The sequence below is a fragment of the Stenella coeruleoalba genome (assembly GCF_951394435.1).
Source record: "Stenella coeruleoalba genome assembly, chromosome: 4".
Classification (NCBI taxonomy): domain Eukaryota; kingdom Metazoa; phylum Chordata; class Mammalia; order Artiodactyla; family Delphinidae; genus Stenella; species Stenella coeruleoalba.
Genome location: NC_137149.1, coordinates 119,747,195 through 119,766,239, shown reverse-complemented (window position 1 = coordinate 119,766,239; position 19,045 = coordinate 119,747,195). Strand labels below are relative to the sequence as shown.

The 19,045-nt window shown below is 47.7% G+C and overlaps 1 protein-coding gene across 3 annotated transcripts in view; it reads right to left on the bottom strand.

The window, feature by feature from the left end:
- GATB (glutamyl-tRNA amidotransferase subunit B) overlaps positions 1 to 19,045 on the bottom strand; it is a 77,235-nt gene that overhangs the window by 33,308 nt on the left and 24,882 nt on the right. For all 3 annotated transcript variants that reach the window (XR_013827933.1, XR_013827934.1, XM_079919277.1), the window contains exons 3-6: positions 12,725 to 12,838; positions 10,166 to 10,364; positions 9,632 to 9,754; positions 1,021 to 1,134 (exon numbers count right to left, since the gene is read on the bottom strand). Coding sequence is in view for 1 of the 3 variants with exons in the window: in XM_079919277.1 (XP_079775403.1) it covers positions 1,021 to 1,134; positions 9,632 to 9,754; positions 10,166 to 10,364; positions 12,725 to 12,838 (550 nt within the window). In the remaining 2 variants the exon portion in view is untranslated. The remainder of the gene's footprint in view (positions 1 to 1,020; positions 1,135 to 9,631; positions 9,755 to 10,165; positions 10,365 to 12,724; positions 12,839 to 19,045) is intronic.

Genomic DNA, 19,045 nt, shown 5'->3' with positions numbered 1-19,045 from the left:
AAGTGTTTTCACTGAGGCTAGTTGATCATTTCAGGTTCAGGATAATAAAATTTTATACAAGATTAGAAAATCTTTTTTGTGTTCCTTCTAATACCCAGGATGCTACTAAACCTTTTGGCTGTGACTCCACATTCATCCGTCCCGTTCTCTGTGTACCCTGAAGGGTGCACCTTAACCTCCACCTCCTCCCTCCTCTCTTCCTCTCTAGATACCTTTGGTTTTAAAGAATATTTTCATTCCTCTGAGATGTCTTCCCCTCACATTCACAGATATCAACTTCTATGGACCACCCTAGATGCTGACCTTGCTCAACTGTTCGATTTTAACTACTAGTATACATTTGTCCACACTGAAAGATCCACAATGTGAACAAACAAGACCAATACCTGATTACACAGGCCCAAGCAATCTATTAGTTAAAACGGTAAAAAGCAGAAAAACATACTGACCAATTAGGTCAAATCGTGGCCATCTATAATGAACAAATATGACTTTATACAGTTCGGTCTGGTCAGAAGGAATGTGGTACATGGAAAAACAGAGTTACAGGATTTTGCAGATCCTCCCATAGAGGTGAAGTCTATTTCCCCTCCCCTTGAACCTGCTTTGAATGGAATGTGCTGGAAGAGATGCTGTGCAAGTTCTAGAGCTAATGACTCAAGAGGCCTTGAGGCATCTGCCTTCATGCTCCTGGGGTGTCCCCTCCGCCAAATAAGAAGGGCTGGGCTAGGCAAGTGAATGAAGCAAGCCCACGTGGGTAGAGCAGCCCAGCAGACATCCAGCACCAAGGCTGCAACACGTGAGTGAGGTATCTTGGACCCTGTATCTCAGCAGAGCTGCCGGCTCCCCACAGCCACATGAATGAGCCAAGGCAGGACAAGTAGAAAAACCACCCAAGCCACAAAACTCTGAAGTTGAGATGTTATTATGTAAGCCATTAAGTTGGGGGGGGGATGCTTGTTACACAGCAATAGATAACTGAGACAAAGAAGTATATGAGGAGTAACAGCTGACATTCACCTATAGCTTTGGCCAAAAACCTGGCACTATTGAGATTCTTTACTTCGGTTCGAATGCCCAAAGGCTCCCCAGGGTTATGCACAGATATGTTGGCGTCCACTCTCAACTGGCCCTCTGTAAGGAAAGAAAAAAGACAACACTTTAGAAATTCTCTGAGGCAATCGTGGTTTTTTCAAGGCAAGAGAGTACAAGCAACGTCTAACTCTAGTTCCTGTTCAGTTACAGCAGCCTAACCTCAGAGGAAGTTAAGGTTGGTCCTGAAGTACTAACTTCTGCCCACTTGCGAAAATGATGGTCCTAAGGCATCTGAGGGGTGTGTGTGTATATATTTCTGTGCACTTGTACACATGCAGAATGCAGGAGAAATTCTGGATATACTGGCTTGGGAAATCTAATTTCTTTCATGCCAAATAAGAAAAACAACACTGTTAAAAATGGAGATTTACCCTGCAGTTTTATTCCGAAGTGTTTTTCAAAGTGTCAGAGCTGGGTTGTGGGGGAAGGCTTCAGAAATGATCATGTGATAGCCCTACACTGCTCTCCAATGGAATGTGGATTTCCAACAGTGATTCCGAGAGATTTATAAGAGGGTCCTTGAGAATTTACAGCTCAAGGGCAAGAGCCAGAAACCTGGGCTTTTCCCCTCGTCCTTCCTCCAGGTACTGTAATGATCTCTTCCTTCCGTAAACAGGACTCGGAATCCTTCCTGACTGCTGTAAGGGTTTGCCGCAGCAGACAGACAGTGCTGTTATGAAGGGGACGGTCTGTGGGGGAGGGACTCAGAGGGGGCCATCCCCATCCTGGGAGGACCTTCTCTGACCCTGCAAGCCACCCCCCCGCCCCATTTTGGGAACAGTAATCCCTAAGGAAGCAGGTGGTTTATGGAGAGGGCCAAGAGGCTCTTGAGGAGGATAGGGAGGCAAAATCTCAAGCCAAAGAGAGATAAAGATAAGAAATCATCACATTTTATACCCTGCAAGGTAAGGCCTCAATTCTCTGTTCTCCAATTCCACTTACAATATTTAAAACAGAACAAAAGGGGAAGACAAAATGCTGGATTTTTCTTAGGCAAGTCTTTGAACTAAAAAAGAATCTGCCAAAGAGGAATGTGTCGACGGGCTGAAGAAAGCAATTTCTTTTCCAAGGTTTCATAGCAAAAGCATATTAAAATAATAAAATAGCTCAAATATATTCTATGCCAAGAAAAAGAGACCCTTGCAACAGGTCTCTGTCATTCCCACTCTGCCGCTCCAATGGCCACCCACGTTGACAGGCAGGGAAAAGGTGCCTTTCAGCCCAGAAATTACTCTATGTCTCCAGAATGGACCTCTCACATTTCTACAAAATCCCATAGCCCCTTTAGGACAACATGTGCTTCCTTGAATCTCAAGAAGTCCCAGCGACTCCTGATATCATCAGACTCTTGGTCTAGGAACCCTGCGGCATCCTTTGCTGCTGTTTTCTTGGCCCTTTGTAGTCTAACTGACTAGATCCTGTCAGTTCCTTCCCCCAAACATCCCTCAGAGCTGTCACTTCCTCTCCATTCCCACGGCTGCCATCCTTGCCTGAGCACCCGCATCCTATCCTGACCTTCAACTCAGTGACCCCTCCTGCTCCAGCCCCGCCCCGCTCCAGCTCGGTTCTGGCCACATCCACTCCCAGCACTTGACCAAGTGCACAGCTGGCTCCCACTGGGTCATCCCACCTCCTCTGCTTGGTATGCAAGAGCCCTCGTCTGGTCTTGACCGATGCACCCCACATTTCCTGCTGCTCATTCCCTGAGAAAGCCTCCTCCCATCAGGGAAGCTTCTGTCTGCTCGCTGGTGCCCACAGGCCCTCGTCATCCCTGCTACTGGCCCTCCTTGAACCTCAGCTCATCCTTCGAGGTCCCACATAAGTGGTACCACCTTCTCCTCCTGGAAACCCTCATCCGTAGGCCGGCCTCCACTGGTGGCTCCTCGGAGCTACCAGAATACATGCAGTCAGTAGAGCACACGATTGTAGTCTATTCTGAATTAGTCTTTTCTCTGAGACCAGATGGAAGGCCCTTGGGAATGGAGCCCAGATTTAAAACTCCCACCCCTCTTGCCTTCCCAAAGACATCACTCCTTCAGTTCTCTCCTCTCTCCCACAGCACTCCTTAACCCTCTTCTTCAGCATTCCCTCTATGCATGTGTATCCATAATCAACAGTATTTCTCACTAGAAACAAACCCCAAAGACCCACTCCCTTGAACCCAGTTCTCTCTTCATCATTCTGCTGTTATTGCTCTGCTTTCCTTTTCAGCAAATCCTCTCAAACAAGTACTGCTTGTTTGTTGGCGTCTCATCTCCGTGAGCTCACCTCCCATTTACTCCTACACCCATGTCAGCCTGGCTTCTGTCCCTACCTCTCTGCAAAACGCCTTGTCAAAGTCACCATCAACCCCTGGCTGCCAAATCCCACGGACGCAGGACACGCTGTGTCTTCCCCTCACTGGATACGCCGGCCCTCGGCGGCATGTGACCTACCAACCAACGCTTCCTCCCTGCAACATCTTCCTCCCTCGGCTGCTGTGACCTTACTCACCCTTAGCTGGCCCCTACCTCCTGGACACTTTCCATGTCCATGTCATTTGTTCCCATCCAGACTCAGGACTGTCTTCTTTACCTGCACTCTCTCTGTAAATGTATATGGTCTTAAACACCATTCAAGTTCTGATAACTCCTGAATTTCTCTCTTCAGCCAAAACCCTACTCTGAACTCCATCCACACTGACCTCTGCGCCTACTTCATCTCCACGTGGAGGTGGCCCAGGCATTTCAATTTCCGAAACTAAAGGATCTGCCCCTGCAACACATGCACATTTGTCCTCATCTTCCCCGTGTCAGCAAATGGCACCGCCACCTCGTTCCTCAAGCCTCCTTGACTTCTTCCGGACTCTTTGCCTTCTACCCCAGCCTGTTAACAAAAATCCTGTTATTTCTAAAAACCACCTCGAATCCACCATCTTGCTCTCTCCATCCTCACCGACACCAGCCACGTTCCATGGAGCAGCCGTGGTGGTTTTCCAAAACGGTAATCCGACTATGTTGTTCCTTGGCTTAAAAGCCCTTCCCTGACCTCCCACTGCCCTTGGAATGAAATCCAAACTTCTTATCATTGTTGGTGATCTAGCCCTCGCAGACCTTTTCAGTCTTACCTGAGGCCACACTGCCCTGCTCCTCGCGCCTTCCCTACAGTGGTCTTCTGCCACCTGTGTTACCTCCAAGCATATACTGTACGTTTTCCTCACCTCAGGGATTTTGCCTGGGCTCCTTCCTGGACGCTCATCCTCCAGCTCCCTGGGGCTGGGGCCTCGGGTTATTCTCCAGAGGCCCTCACCATCCAATGTATTCTTTATCACGGCACCCTCTGTACTTCCTTAAAGCACTTATCACTGTAACTACTTTGTTCTCTTTGTTAATGTATTTGTGTCCCTCATGAATACAATATTTCCTCTAGGTAGCAGGAACAATGTCCTTTTCACTGCTCTGTTCAGAACCTAGAGCTGCCTCTGGCACATGGTAATTGTTCGATAAATTCATACCTTGGTATTTTCCTGAGCCACGAGTAAGCAGACTGGTCTCACAGTAGGTTCCCGACAAGTTCTAAAGTTCTGTCTGAATAGGACTAATCTACTGAATCCTGTGAAAGGCCCATTCAGCTCAAAGGAAAACTTCCCAAGTATGCTGAGCTCTGCCCAGCCAAACCTCGATACTTGGGAGAGAACTTCTTTTGAGCCCTGAGAACCCTGAATTGGACCTCTCCTGCTTTTAAAAATAAAACCATCTTTCACAATTTAGACTTTTAATTTGGAAAAGGAATAAAGCATGAGTTTCAGTCTCTCCCAGAGAAGACCGCACTCCATAGATGTCTGAGGGGACTCATTTAGTGTCCTGCAGTGTTGAAAGGCAGTTCCCTTGCCTGGATTCCAATACAGTATCCAACACTCACAAAAGGCATTTACCCAGTGAAGACAAAATACCTTTTAAACAAATTAAGGTAAATGGCCTCAAGTCCACAAAAGCCTCACAGTCACGTTTGCTTCAATGCATTCTGCAACACGGGGGGAGGGCCTTCACAAGAACGTTATCAAGCTCAATTTCCACCCTCTAGAAGTAGAGAGATTTGTAACAGCAAAACGAAAAAACCTGTGCTACTGAGCACAGTGATATGGTGCAGTCACATTTTTTTTTTTTTAAAAAACACATTCACACACCAGAAATATAACATCAGGGCAGAAAACTGTTTCTGTCAACAGCAGGGGCCTGATGATTTAGTGAGAAAGTCTATTAAGCTGTTTCATTCTGATCACTGAATACTCTCCAGAACTTAAACAACAGGGTTTGACAAAAAATAAGGTAAAATAAATAACGTGGCTCAATTTTATCCAACATATTTCACAAAGTTTATTCATCCACAGTGAGTGGTGATTCTACTTACTACTGTCAATAGAAGCACCTGACCTTTCATGAGCACAGGCTATTTGTCAGGACCTGTGATACGTTTTATGCACATTACCACGTTCTTTCCCTACAGCAGAGCTTTAATGACACATCCACTTAGACGTCCTTTAGGCAATTCACACTTGACACGTCCGAGACGGTATTCCAGGTTTTCTTCCACAAGGCCAGTCCTCGCCTGCTCTTCCCACCCTGCTGCCCCAACTCTGTTTGATGACTTGGATGACTTCCTCTCCTCTTTGGTTTCTTCCTTTCTCTTTCCATATACAATTATTTAGGGACTCGTTTCACAAGTGTGGAAAGGGAGGCTCACAGAAGTCAATTACCTCGCCCAGTTTCTATAGCTAGAGGCGGTAGGATAGGATTCCAACCCAGGTCTGGGCCTGCAGTGTCCTCAGCACTCACACTCTGCTAACCCAGCTCCCAAGGTTGTTTGTTTTTAATTAATTAATTTATTTTTGGCTGCGTTGGGTCTTCCTTGCTGCGCACATGCTATCTCTGGTTGCGGCGAGCAAGGGTACTCTTCGTTGCAGTGCGTGGGCTTCTCATTGCGGTGGCTTCTCTTGTCGCGGAGCACAGGCTCTAGGCACTCGGGCTTCCGTAGTTGTGGCACGCCGGCTCCAGAGCGCAGGCTCAGTAGTTGTGGCACACGGGCTTCGCTGCTCCGCGGCATGTGGGAACTTCCCGGACCAGGGCTTGAACCTTTGTCCCCTGCATTGGCAGGCAGGTTCTTAACCACTGCGCCACCAGGGAAGCCCTCAAGGTTGTTATCCACAGCAGCGGAGACACTGTCATGGCTGGCACTAGGAAGCGGGGTGACAGTGCTTACAAAGGAAGGCGTCCAGAAGTCAGACACACCCGGGCTCGGGCACTTCCTGTGCACCTTGGCCAAATAACCCAACCTCTGGAAGCCTCAACTCCTCACCTGTACAGTAGGCACAGTAATACCCATCTCTCAGGAATGTCATAAAGTTTAAATGAGACAATAAATTAATTTAAAAAATGCTTAGTGAACTGATGAGCACATACTCGATGTTCAAACCGGCAGATATTACAACCTTGGAAACATTTAGCGTATCTATATACTTTGGTACACATTCAACTCAGCAGACTGCTTTGAGGATCTCAACAGTGGCAAACATCCTGAGAAGGAAGTGACTTCTGGAACCCAAGCTGAGCTAGTCTACGCTCATTAGCAAAACTATCAGGAACTCACTGAAGCACAGCCCGGAGCAATTTAAGTTTCATTCCAAAAGCACGCTGGGGGTCCACTGGTGCTCTGCAGGGCAGCCTTCCGTTGGTTCCCAGGCTGCATTCTCCAATGGCGACACAGTGGCCTATGGTGGTGGGACAGAAGGATGGGAAAGGGGCCTGGGCTGATAAAGTGCTGAGAGCACCAAAAGCTGGACACCTGCAGACTCCAGGCAGACCTTCACTACCCAGAGCACTTCAGGACAACATCAGCCACTCTGCTGCTGTGCTGGGGGCAAAGCTGTCTGATTTGTATTTAAAAGCAACAAAAAGTGTCACAACAAATGAGATTTAATGAACCCTCTCAGCTGTCACTGCCTGATGAGTTCTCACTGTTATGGTTTATCTCTTGGCAAGGATCCGATGGGACTATTTCTCAGCTAACAGGTGGCCTGTTTATTATTCCATAGGTTTGGTAGGAATCACAGTTATTTTGAAGAAGAATGGAATAATAAAACTTTTTTAAAGCAACAGTGCATAAATGGATAACTACCCAATCTGCCCATATTTCGTTTCTATTCTGTGGGTAAAAAGACAGGATGAGCCAATTCTCCATTCTACAATGGAGAATTCTCTTGCTCTAACACAGAGCACTCCACTCAAACTCATGTGGCTGGCTGTGTTTTTCCTGACTTTAGCTTAAAGAAGAGAGCAAATTGGCAAGTTCCATCTCTAGATTCAACTTGTACCAGGGCTTTGATGTTACAATTTGTTGCCCATTAGATGTCCTATGTGACAAATGTGGCATTACAAATTCTGAAGTCCCTTTGTAACATGTGAACAAACATGTGACAAAATGGTCGGTAAATGGTATGATAAACCGACAGGGAGATGAATCATCCCCACCAATGGTACTCAGTGGCACCCTCTGTGACAAGTTAAGTGGTTAATTTTTTGTGTCAACTTGACGGGGCCAAGGGATGCTCTGATATTTGGTTAAACGTTATTTTGGGTGTGTCTGTGAGGGTGTTCCTGAATGAGATGAACCTTCAAATTGATCTACTGAGTAAAGCAGATTGCCTGCTCACCGTGGGTGAGCCTCCTTCAATCCGCTGAAAACCAGAATAGAACAAAAGGCAGAGTGGGGGTGAAGCCAAGCAGGACCCTGCGGGGCTCCTGGACATGGAAGCCTTTCTGTGTCCCTGTTTCTTGTTTGTAGAGAACAGATTCCAGCCTCCATGACCTTCCCTGAGTTCCAAAGGGCAGGTTCATACAGTTGCTAATCAGGGAAGGGAGGGGATGCAGAGACAAGGGAGGAGAAGTCAAGAAACAACAGTGCAGCCTTGGGGCAGGGTCCTGGTTCCCCCTCAAGGGATACACAAAGCACTATCTTTGAGCTCTTTACAGAACTAAAACCCCCAACAAATGGAAGATGTTAACTACCTGATGAAGCATTCTTCATTCCAGAGAGAAGGTCATGATGTGATAGCCTTAAGAACCACAGAAGCTCATCAGGAGACCAGATTAAAGGAGCGCAGGCCCTGCACACACCCTGATCCTTATCAGCAACCCAGCCCTTGAACCACTGCTGTAAAACTCCTCACCAAATCCCCCTGGGTTGGGACACACAGTTTTGAGGGCATGAGTCCACTGTGCTCCCCTCCGCCTGGCAAAGGAGTAAAGCTATTCTTTTCTACTTCACCCCAAACTCTGTCTCTGAGATTCGATCTGGCACCAGCGCACAGAGGTCGAGTTTTTGGCATCGGGGGAATTTGCTGTCTCTGCCTGACTGCCTTGGATCGGGGATACTGGTCTTGTCTTGGACTCTGGCTCAGACTGGAACTTACGTCCTTGGCTCTCCTGATTCTCAGGCCTTCAGTCCTGGGCTGGAACTATACTATTGACTCTCCTGCTGCTTGATGACTACAGATCTCAGGGACGCCTCAGCCTCCACAGTCACATGAGCCAATTCCTTATAATAAATCTGTTTACATGTCACACGCACATGCACACACACACATCCTATTTGTTCTCTTTCTCTGGAAAACCCTGACTAGTAAGTACGCCACTGGACTGAGAGATGGATTAACCACTGCAGATGCAGAACCTGCACCCTTTTTCCACACTGTCAGGGAGTGCTCTGCGAGTGGCAGACATTTTTTAAAAGCCCCTGGGAACAGAAAATAGGGGAAAACCATGGGAGAGATGGGCATTCAGGGATGTAAGAGTGGGCAAAGCAGCGCTAGGAAAGGCTCATGAAGAAACTGGGTTTGACCAAAACTTGTGATCTTTGTATCCAATTTGCAAACACTTAAAATGTATAATTTCCTTGATCCCAAGTTTTCACATTGTTTCTTCTGTTTAATTCCCTATTATATTTCTATTGAATTTCAGACTTTATCTCAAAGTTAAAGTTTTGTGAAATCATAACCTTGGTTTGTAGTCGATACAATCTGGCTTCAGCTTACATGGATGGAAATTCTATAAAAGGCGGAAAGAGACCCAGAGGAAAAGCATCCAGTAGCAATGAAGCGCTGCCCACACAGAACTCACAAACTAAGAGCTACTGTGCATAAACACAGGGTCTTCTGAGGACGATGAAGCTGTTCAAACACATTATTTTATTAATTCTCACAACGTCCTGATGCAAGAGGCCAGGAGGACACCTCCAGTCCCTGGACTCCTAATCTCACACTCTTGGGCTCAGCACCTCTGCAGGGCCGCTGTTTGTGTGTTTATTTTTGGTCAGGGGCTCAGAAAAAAATTCAAGGAAAATTCTAAAGAAAGACCCCAAAACCCTGAGGTAGAAAAGGCTGAGCAAAGGATGCAAACAACCCCACTGTAGCTGCTGCAGAGAAGAAGACTCCAGTGAGGAGAGAGCCCGGGAGTGGAAAGGGAGATGGGGAAGAGGCGGGCACTGCTTCTGTGGCTGCTACCTGCCATGTTCGCCTGGCTGGTCCCCAGGGCCTGAAGAATCAGCTGTAGCTCCCTGACGGCTGCAGCCGCCTCTTCTCCACAGGACATGTCAGGCTCCAGGACCACTTCCAGAAGGCCGACCCCTACCAAAGAGAGGCAGAGTCAGTCTGATTGGAGCTCTCCAGTCTGATCCGCAGATACATCAGGCTGAAACTTAGGAAAACCCTGCAGCACTGACAGGCCCTGAATCGTTTCACTTTCCCCTCACTCTTGGATTTTGAACTTTGGTTCTTTTCTTTCAATGTCTGCTTCAGATGTCAAGCTGCTGGGTCTGTGACTAGGCGGCGACGCTGTCTCGTTTTAGGGGTGGGTTAGTTGCAAGCGCATAGAAACCACAGTCCTAGCCCGGCTCTCTAAGCAGCTCTGCCAACACCAACAATGATATTCCGATCGCCATTAGTCAGGCTCCGGGGCCTGTCTCCTCAGTTGGTTTGGGCAAACTCTGGAGGGGAAGGGAAGTGGCAGGAAGGAAAATGGGGACTCTCCAAGCCTACCCGCTCTATTCAAATCAATGAGCGTCTGGGACCGCAGGCTGTCATGGAGGCTTTTGCCGCTGTCCTGTTCCAGCTGGATCTGCTTGACCCTCGCTGTCCTGGTGACCATCTGACTCCGCCTCTTCCCCACACAGACGCTGTACGCCAAGCTCCCATTCACGGCGATCGGCAGCCTCTGCTGGGTAATCTGGTAGCCGGCCTGCACGCAAATGTGGGCCAGAGTCACTCATCTGTAGGTCAAAGCTGGGAACTAGTTGATCATTCCTTTTAATGTCATAAAACTACAGACTTACTTAAAACCACAACAGAACAGAAAAGGAAAAAAGGAAAAGGAGACACAAATCAGTTTATGTGCTGCGGCCGTAATTTAGCCTGGCCTCTTCTGGCTTCTCTGGACGCCCCTTTCCCCATCCCTGAACCCACACCCCCAATAATGAAGCAGTGAACAACGTGGACCCTATCTTCCCTAGGGAGCACCATTCTGGGGAATAACAATAATCTCTCTGTCTGAAGCCTCTAAGAAAAGAACCTATTGTTTCCACTAAGCTCGTTAGCTCAGCCCTGCAACTGATTACTGGGCTCCTGACAGACCCTCTCACTGGAAGTGCTGGCTAAGCATCCTGCCATCTACTCTCAGCACAGCTAACACCAGTTGCTAGTGCGGTGAAGCTGGATTCATTCCTGCTTTTCGAGCTCACCAGTCATGTCAGCTGCCCTCCCTGACCCGACTTCCCTTGTTCCTCGAGCCAGAAAATGCTGTGACACTCACGCCCGGCTAATGCAAAGCGCAGAGTACTAAAATACTGATGGATGTTGCCAGAGCTCCCTTGCCACCTTCGAGGTGGGGAGGAAGAATTACTTTCAAATGCACATGCGCATGAACGCACACTAAAGAGAAGGCAGGTCAGGACGGAGAACTGGGGAAGAACAGAGAATGACACTGACACAGTTAGTGTCCCCGGACACGGTTCTCGGTACTTCACACCATTTAATCCTCAAGACAACCCTAGGAAGGAGCTACAGGGCATGGAGGGGTGAAGGGCCTTGCCCAAAGCCACAGAGCTAGTAAGTATCAATGTCAGGATCTGAACTCAGATGATCTGACTCAGAGTCTGCGCCCCTAGCTACCCGGCCAGCATTGTTCAAACCAGCTGCATTGGGATCATCCGGTAGAGTGGTCAAAACAAAGATCTTCTGGCTCCATCTGAAGCGTTTCTGCCTGCACGTCTGGGGTGGCGCCTGGGAACTTATATGTCTGACATGTTCCTAGGAGATGCTGATGCTAGTGGCCTAGAGAACACACTTTGAGAACCACTGCATTAGGTCAATTTGCTCTCTGTGCTGAGACAGGAAGTCTCAATCTGTGAAAATTAAACTCTGGGTAGGGCTGCCAAATAAAATACAGATGCTTGGTGAAATAGGAATAATGTGAACACATTATTTAGATAAAAACGAATCTTCTTTTAGTATAAGTGTGTCTGTCTCATGTAATATTTGGCAACACGACCTCCAGATTATCTGAGCTACCTGGGCAAGAAAATCCAGAAAGCCAGAGTTAATAAAACATCTCATTTTAGTCACATATTGCTAAGTCTCCCACCTGAACCAAACTCGTTATCACTCTTAAAAGATGAAAAAAATGCAGTTCAATTCTCTCCACCCTACCAAGCAGTAGAATTTACTACAAGGCTGGCAGCCAGAGGGAAAAAGCAGCAGCAATTGGAGAATTCAGGTTCCAGCTGTATTTTTTATTTAATTCTACTCCTGCCCTCACCTGCTGAAAACAGCTCACCCACGCCTTCAGTTCAGAGAGAATAACGTGAAGCAATATCATCACTACTGATTTCCTAAGCCTCAAGAAGGGCCACACTTACTATCAGAGGCTCAGAGCAAATCAAACATTATTTTGGGAAACACACTTGACATTACAGTTTTGGTTCAGTTCAGTAATATGAAAAATTGGCTCTAGTTCACACTGACTTTCCTCTTAAAGAAAAAACCTTTCTAATTTTAAGGAAAAAGCAGGTTAATATTGGGTTTACTGCTCGGCCAATTACTGCTGTTCGTCCAGGCTTCCGGTTTACGTTTCTGCTTGCTCTTGCCCACTTACTCAGTATTTGGGGACGACATGAATGTCTGCAGAGGAGCCGGTCCTGTTACTGGGACCTCCAACTTAACAGAGGGACGCTCTCGCTCTGTCTCCGGAGCCACAGGATGCACTGACTGCTGCATCAGCCACAGAAGTAGCTTCTGTCCTAACGACAATTAGCACCAAACCCCACAGCCGGGCTGAGCCTGAGAGCGCGGGCTGCTTCCCCTCCGCAGTCAGTTAGGAGCGAGCTGCCAGAAGCACGAGACTCCGCCAGAGCCGGCGATCAGGACCCTGGCATCCAGTCTGGTAAACGTCAGGGGGCACTGGCTTCATCAGGCTGGGCAGGGCCTCCCGCTGGGATGGATGGAGCTCTGGCTGAAGAGGCGCTCAGCCCCCTCCCGCGGCTAAGCCCCAGCTCTGGGTGGGTGGACAGACGGATGGATGGACGGAGGGCAGAGCATACTCACAGGGAGGTCTGCGTAGAAGTAGTGCTTCCGGTCAAACAAGGACCTCCTGTTGATGTGGCAGTCCAGGGCCAGGCCGGTCATCACGGCTGCTTCCACACACCGCCTGTTGAGGACCTGGGGGGACAGAACACGCGGCTCCTCTCAGACCCACCTTCTGAACAAACGCTCCTCCGCCTGCGGACATCCTCCCCGAATCTGGCCATCCGGCCCTTCGATGGGCATCAGCTCTGGTTCTGTGCAGGCAGCTCGGCTTACAAGCCGACTCTGTATCTGGAGTCAGGGCTAGTTTATATAAAAAAGAAGATGCGTGCGGTGATGGGTCCCATTGGGCACCTAGTAACTGCCACATCGGGGGTCCTTCCCCCCTACCCGTACCTGACATGACATCAAAGTTAACAGGGAAGGTCCCAGAAAAGCTCAGCAGAGTGGTTACTACAGGAAATAAACTTACTGTCACTGCCTCTGCTAGAAGAACAAGGAGCCGCTCAGAACACACAGGAGGCACTGATTCCTGAGAGGAGGGTTTGAGAAGCAGCTCTCCAAACAACCTCGGTGAGGTTGGGAGACACTGTGACACAGAAAGAATGAAGTTCTGGAAATGACAGGACTGCAGCCATCTCCTCAAGGGCTGGGAAATGACGCACTCCTGCCTCCTACTCTCGGTCCAGGCCTGGCTGATTCCCTAGAAGTGGAGGCTGAGCGTGCCCCGCCCCCTCACCTCCCCAAGCTGCTCGTCCCTCCAGGGCTCCTGGGGCTCCTGAGCTCCTTCTGGATCCCACCCTGTCCCACTTTCAGGAGCAAAAGACCAAGAAAGGGCTGGCCAACTTTCTGGCCCCAAGGGACGTAAACAGCTCTTAGCACTTTGGGGGGTGGGTAGGTGGCTGGAATGAGGTAGACAACTAGAGATGAGAGGAAAGAGCATTCAGCTCTGGAGTCAGGTCCAGACCCCACTGCCGCTGTGTAGATGTACAGTTGTGGGGCTGGAAGCCTCAGTTTCCTCACCTCTGACAGAGGGGTTCAATGTCTACCTTGCAGAGGGGACAAAGTCACAGCTGGCAAACCTCCTCCACAGCAGGAATTCAATACATAGTTCATTTTCCCCACACCGCTTCGGGGCACGTTTTGAGGACATTATGCTTGCTGATGAAACATATTTCTATTTTTTATTAGACTATTTACGGTGTTCTTTAGTATATTTACTATGTTATTATCTACGTAGGACTTTCCAGTTATGCTTTTTTACATCCGCCGTTTTATTTCAGCCCCACAGCAACCCTATAAAGAGGGAATTTGTATTATTCCAATATGTCAGAAAAAGAAAAAACTAAGACCCAGAGAGACCAAGAGACTCACTGGAATCTCAGAGCAGAAAATGTTAAAGCCAGCTCGAGAGTCCGCAAGTGCCCTTGCCCAGAGGGTGACAAATAGAATAGAATCCCTGTGGTGCGGGGACCAGGCACCCAGACACAGGCAGGACTTGTTGATCAAACACGCAGATTTTAAAAACAAATCTGTACAAGAAAATGTAAGAGGTGTCTCTACTCACTGCAACATACAACCCCCAAAAGAAAAAGCCAACAGCAAACCTCCCTCCTAATAACATCATCACGTGCCTGGTTTTGGAAACCGGGTTACAAAATGGAGCCATCTCACAGCTTCCATTTGGAGCTCTTCATTCTGGGCCAAATAATATCGTCAGCTCTGCAGTTATAATGGTTTTCACGGTAAGATGTGTGTGCGGCGTGAACAGGATGCTCTAATTATTGACGTTTTCACTTGCTAATGTTTGGCATTTTACTGAACAGTTGTTACTGCAATACAAACAGAGCTGGTGGAAGAGCCTGCCAAATCCAAGCCCAAAAACCTGACCCGGGTTAAGGCACACGAGAACCTGAGGCTGGGGTCCCGGCCCCGAACCCCACTCCTCCGGGGCTGGGCCGCGGCATGGGTGTGCTTGGAAACTGCCCGACTGGCTGTCTGTCCAGTTCTTGCTTTATCACTCCGTTTTCTAACCACTGCTTCCTCTCTCATCTCTGTCCAGTCTGCCCCTTTGGGGCCAACCTTCTTCCTTCCAGGCATGAAGAGAGCCCAGGTCTGTTTTGCTTGCTAATTTCTGAGTGTGCATTGCTAATAAACACCCCTCGCCTGGTGCTGTGCGGGAGTGAAGAGTCGTGGGTGATCACAGACTCTCACTGCCCCTGCATGCACATGAGTACACAAGCACTTGATAAACCATCAATTTTCCAAAGAATAAGAATTCAGTAAAACACACAAACATTACAGCAATATTGAATATACTTTCATCTTTTCTGGATGATTTAGGCGGCTTGGAGCACTTCAGGGTCAGAATTATAAGCATCAATCATCACCACACTACAGTTGCACAGAAGGGCTAGTAAACAGAGACTGCCAGTTAAAAGAATGCCAAGAAAAAAGAATTTATTGCGATCCTAGTCAAGCTGCTTGTGACAGATGGAGGTCCAGGTCAGCATGTTCTGAGGAGAGGATGCAGAATTGGAAACTTCAACTGGGGCTGTCTTTATTCCAAAAAATGTCTTCAGTGTCTACACAATACTAGGCTTTAGGAATGCAGAGGGACATAGGACTCCGTTGCTGGCCTCAATGAATGTGCATTGAGGACATGAACCTGCCGGCACATCCTACATCCTTTGCAAGTTCATCTTCCACGTGAGGATGATCCTGCTAAAAATGCAAATCTTACGGCATTCTGTTGCCTAAAATCATTCAGCGGCCCCCACGTCCACATGATAAAGGCCAAGCTTTTACACGGTCTAGCTCCAGCCTCCATTTTCAATTTTATCTCCTATCACATATCCCCCCACCCAACCCCACCCCACGGTCCAGTTCTCCTGTAAACCATGCTGATTGCTGACTTGCCCTATTCCTACTCCCAGTCTACTGAGACGTCACCAAGTCTGTGCAACGTTCCTTACGCTTCTTCCTATGTACCTCTCTGACCTTCTACATGCTTCCATTTGTGCTTGTATCACAGTGGATTAGACGTGTTTACATATATTTCCACTAAACTAAGTTTCATGAGAACGGGACTTGTCTGTTCAGCCTTGGACCCCTAGAGCCTCATACAGAACTGAAAGGCAGTGGTGCTCAATGTGTGTTGAACTCAAATGAGGAGGGAGGTGATGGGTATCCACGGAGGGTCTCAGAGAGGCAGTGATGCCTCACTCTCCTCCAAGGTGTTACCTGCCACCTGCTGGCCTTCAGACTTATTTCTGGAAGTGCCCTGAAGTGAAGACCAATCACGTATGATATGATCAAAGAGGTAACTCAAAAACTCCAAAGACTAACTTGTCCTGAAGAAGTCTGTTACAGAATTTTCTTTGCAATTAACATAAAGTGACTACAAAGGAGCTCACGGCTAACCCCAGCAGCTTTCGTGTGGAAGGAAAGCAATGCTTCTTGGAACTCACAAAGCACAACTCTCTCAGGTGAGCCTTAGGGCACCTCACTCTGAATTTGGGAACCATCAACAGCAAGTGCTGACTGCACTCAGCTTGTGTCAGGAGGTGTGCTCTGCACATCACACACATGTGCCATTTAATCCCCTCGGTGGTCCTAGGGCAGATACTCTTATAATCCTCATCTTACACATAATGAAGGGAAACACAAGAGATTAAGTAACTTGGCCCAAGGCGACACACACAGTAAGTGGCAGAGCCAGGATGTCAGACTCCCAGAACCCAGGCTCTGGGCTACACTCATCGTAAGCCTTCAAAGAATGAAGTGCATTAGTGTTAGCTCTCAAGACCCTAACTTCAGGCCATAACTCTGCAGCAGCATCTCAGACCAAACCCTTCCGTTTCCAGTATTTTCTTCCTGCCAGTTTCTACCTGCATAGTCTTGTTTTCAGATGTCAAGCTCTTAGAGGGTTAGCCTCGTGTTCTTTGAACTTTGTAGAACACTCTGTACACAGGCTCTGGCATGTGGGAGCTGGAGAGTGAGTGGACCTACAGTTTTTCTCAATCAGCAGGGGATGCTGTATCGCTCGACTTCTGAAACCTTTAGACAAAAGTACCTGTGAAACGATTTATTGAGTAAGTGAAGAGCTAATTCCTTAATCGGAAGTTAAGAAAGGTATGAGAGGCGGAGGCAGGAGATGAGACAGCCAATAAATGTCATGACCAGCAGAGACTGGGCAGATCACGGCCAGAAAAAGGATACAGGGTGACGGGGTAGTGAATGGTTTTTAAAAAGAATCGTCACTTGTTCAGCTTGTTTGAAAAATAAGCAGTCCTGAAACCGTAACTTGTGTGGAACCTAAAATACATCCAGCGCATAAGGCAGCATAAACAGCCCAGAAACATCATGAGACCTCCAAGGACACGCTGTGACCACAACATGAGAAGCAGTCTTCGAGTTTTAAGACTTACTTAGCCTAACCAAAGAAACATTTCCTGATCTCTCAGCACAACAATCGTTTAATCATTTAATGACAACTCCCAACACATACAAGATAAATAATCAAGTAATTCATGTTCTACTTTCTTAGTCTGTCTTGATTTTTTCCCCTCCTCCCAAATCCTCTGATTTAATTCAGGCCTCCATTCAAACAATCCCCCGTCCAATCAAGAATTCTGCACCTGCCACCTGGCCAGGTGTCTCTGCCTCCACCCTCAGCCCTATAATCTCTCCTCCACACCCATTCAAGAGTGATCTTTCTAAAGGATAAATCTGTTCATGTAATTCCCCTGCTGAAAATCCTTCTTCCCTCCTCCCCACCACCGAAAGGATAAACTCAAGTGCTGGTGGAGTCTTCAGTGCTTTTTGTGACTCGGCCCATCACCACCTTGCTGGCTTCCTCTCCCTCCACTACCCCTAGCCCGACAGATGTTTATGCAGCTCGGCACGTGACATGCTTTCATACAAACTGCTGCTTCTACTGGGAACGCCCTTCCTCCTCAACCACTTGAGCAAGATCTTAGCACCTGGCAAGACTCCCGGTTGACCCACCAGTACCTCAGCGTAGGTATCCCTCCTTCTCAGCTCCCGTGCGCCCTGGAAAAGCACTGGCTCCCCAGCCAGGCTGAGCTCCCTGAGGGCAGTCAACTCATTTTATCTTCTTTGAGCCATTACCAAATGCAAACCAGCTGATTAAACATTAACCGAGGTAATGAATAATTTAGCATTCCCTTTATCAACATCCCAAACTCCATAAGCTATGAAATAAAAGCAAAACTGTTCTATAAAATGTGTCAGGAAAAAGCAACCACTCTTAGCATGTAAAATAGAACAGATTTCATGCAGAGACCTTATTACACAGATGACAGACGAGCCAGGATGTCAAAAAGGCAACTTAGAAGATTCTCAGCAGCAGGAAGACACTCATACCCCAGGGATGGAGGGGCTGGGTGGGGAGAAGCAGAAGCAGTGGACGTGACTTCTCCACTACCTGTGATGCTGACAGAGGAAGAGGGAAGGAGAAATTCCCTGTTGCTTCTTTCCTCCCAGCTCCAGTCTTTCATCAGAGCCTCCCACCCAACCAGTCGGAAGCCAGCTGATGGGGGCGGGTTGGGGGAACACTAGGACCGTCAGCCTGCGGGAGCACATGCCCCCCGATCCCCCACCCCCCCGCCCTCCTGCCCCCCTGCAGTGATACTCAAAAGAGCGGGTGAATGGTGAGGCGAGGAACTGAGGAACGCAGGCCACGACCACACAGCAAATCCCATCCATTTTTATACTCACTTCTATGACTCCTTCTTTTGTTAAATATCTAATGGATCAAACGATGCCACTCTCAAGTCTATCCAATCAACATACAAATGAAAATCTTGTGGACTCCTTTTTCACATACTGGTATCCAAGAATTATGAAATGTTACTAATTTATAAGGAGGATTTGTGATAACTCAACTTGGGTTGGACCGAACTCTAAGGTGACATTGACTATTAGGAAACGATTTGCTAAGTAAGTTCACGGAATGAAGAAGACTCCATAACTTATTCAGTCAATAAAATATTCCCTAGGATTTTAGCACATTTACGTGAAATTCTACAAATTACAAATAAATCAATTCACAGAAGTCAGTCTTGGGGACCTATGCCAGGAAATATTTTGTGATATACTTCAAAGGAGTAAAACTGCATAGTCTTCAAAATAGTTTGTAGTTCACACCATTTCTATCCCCTTCCTCCTTTACCCTCAACTGGTGACCCAACAGTAACATGATACCCAAAGTTAGTCCAGTGGGTACCAGTACCTCCTTAAAAAAATTGAGGCAACATGACAAGACTAGTGTAACTCACTGAAAATCCAGTTAGCAACTCCTCTGGATCATTCAAACAA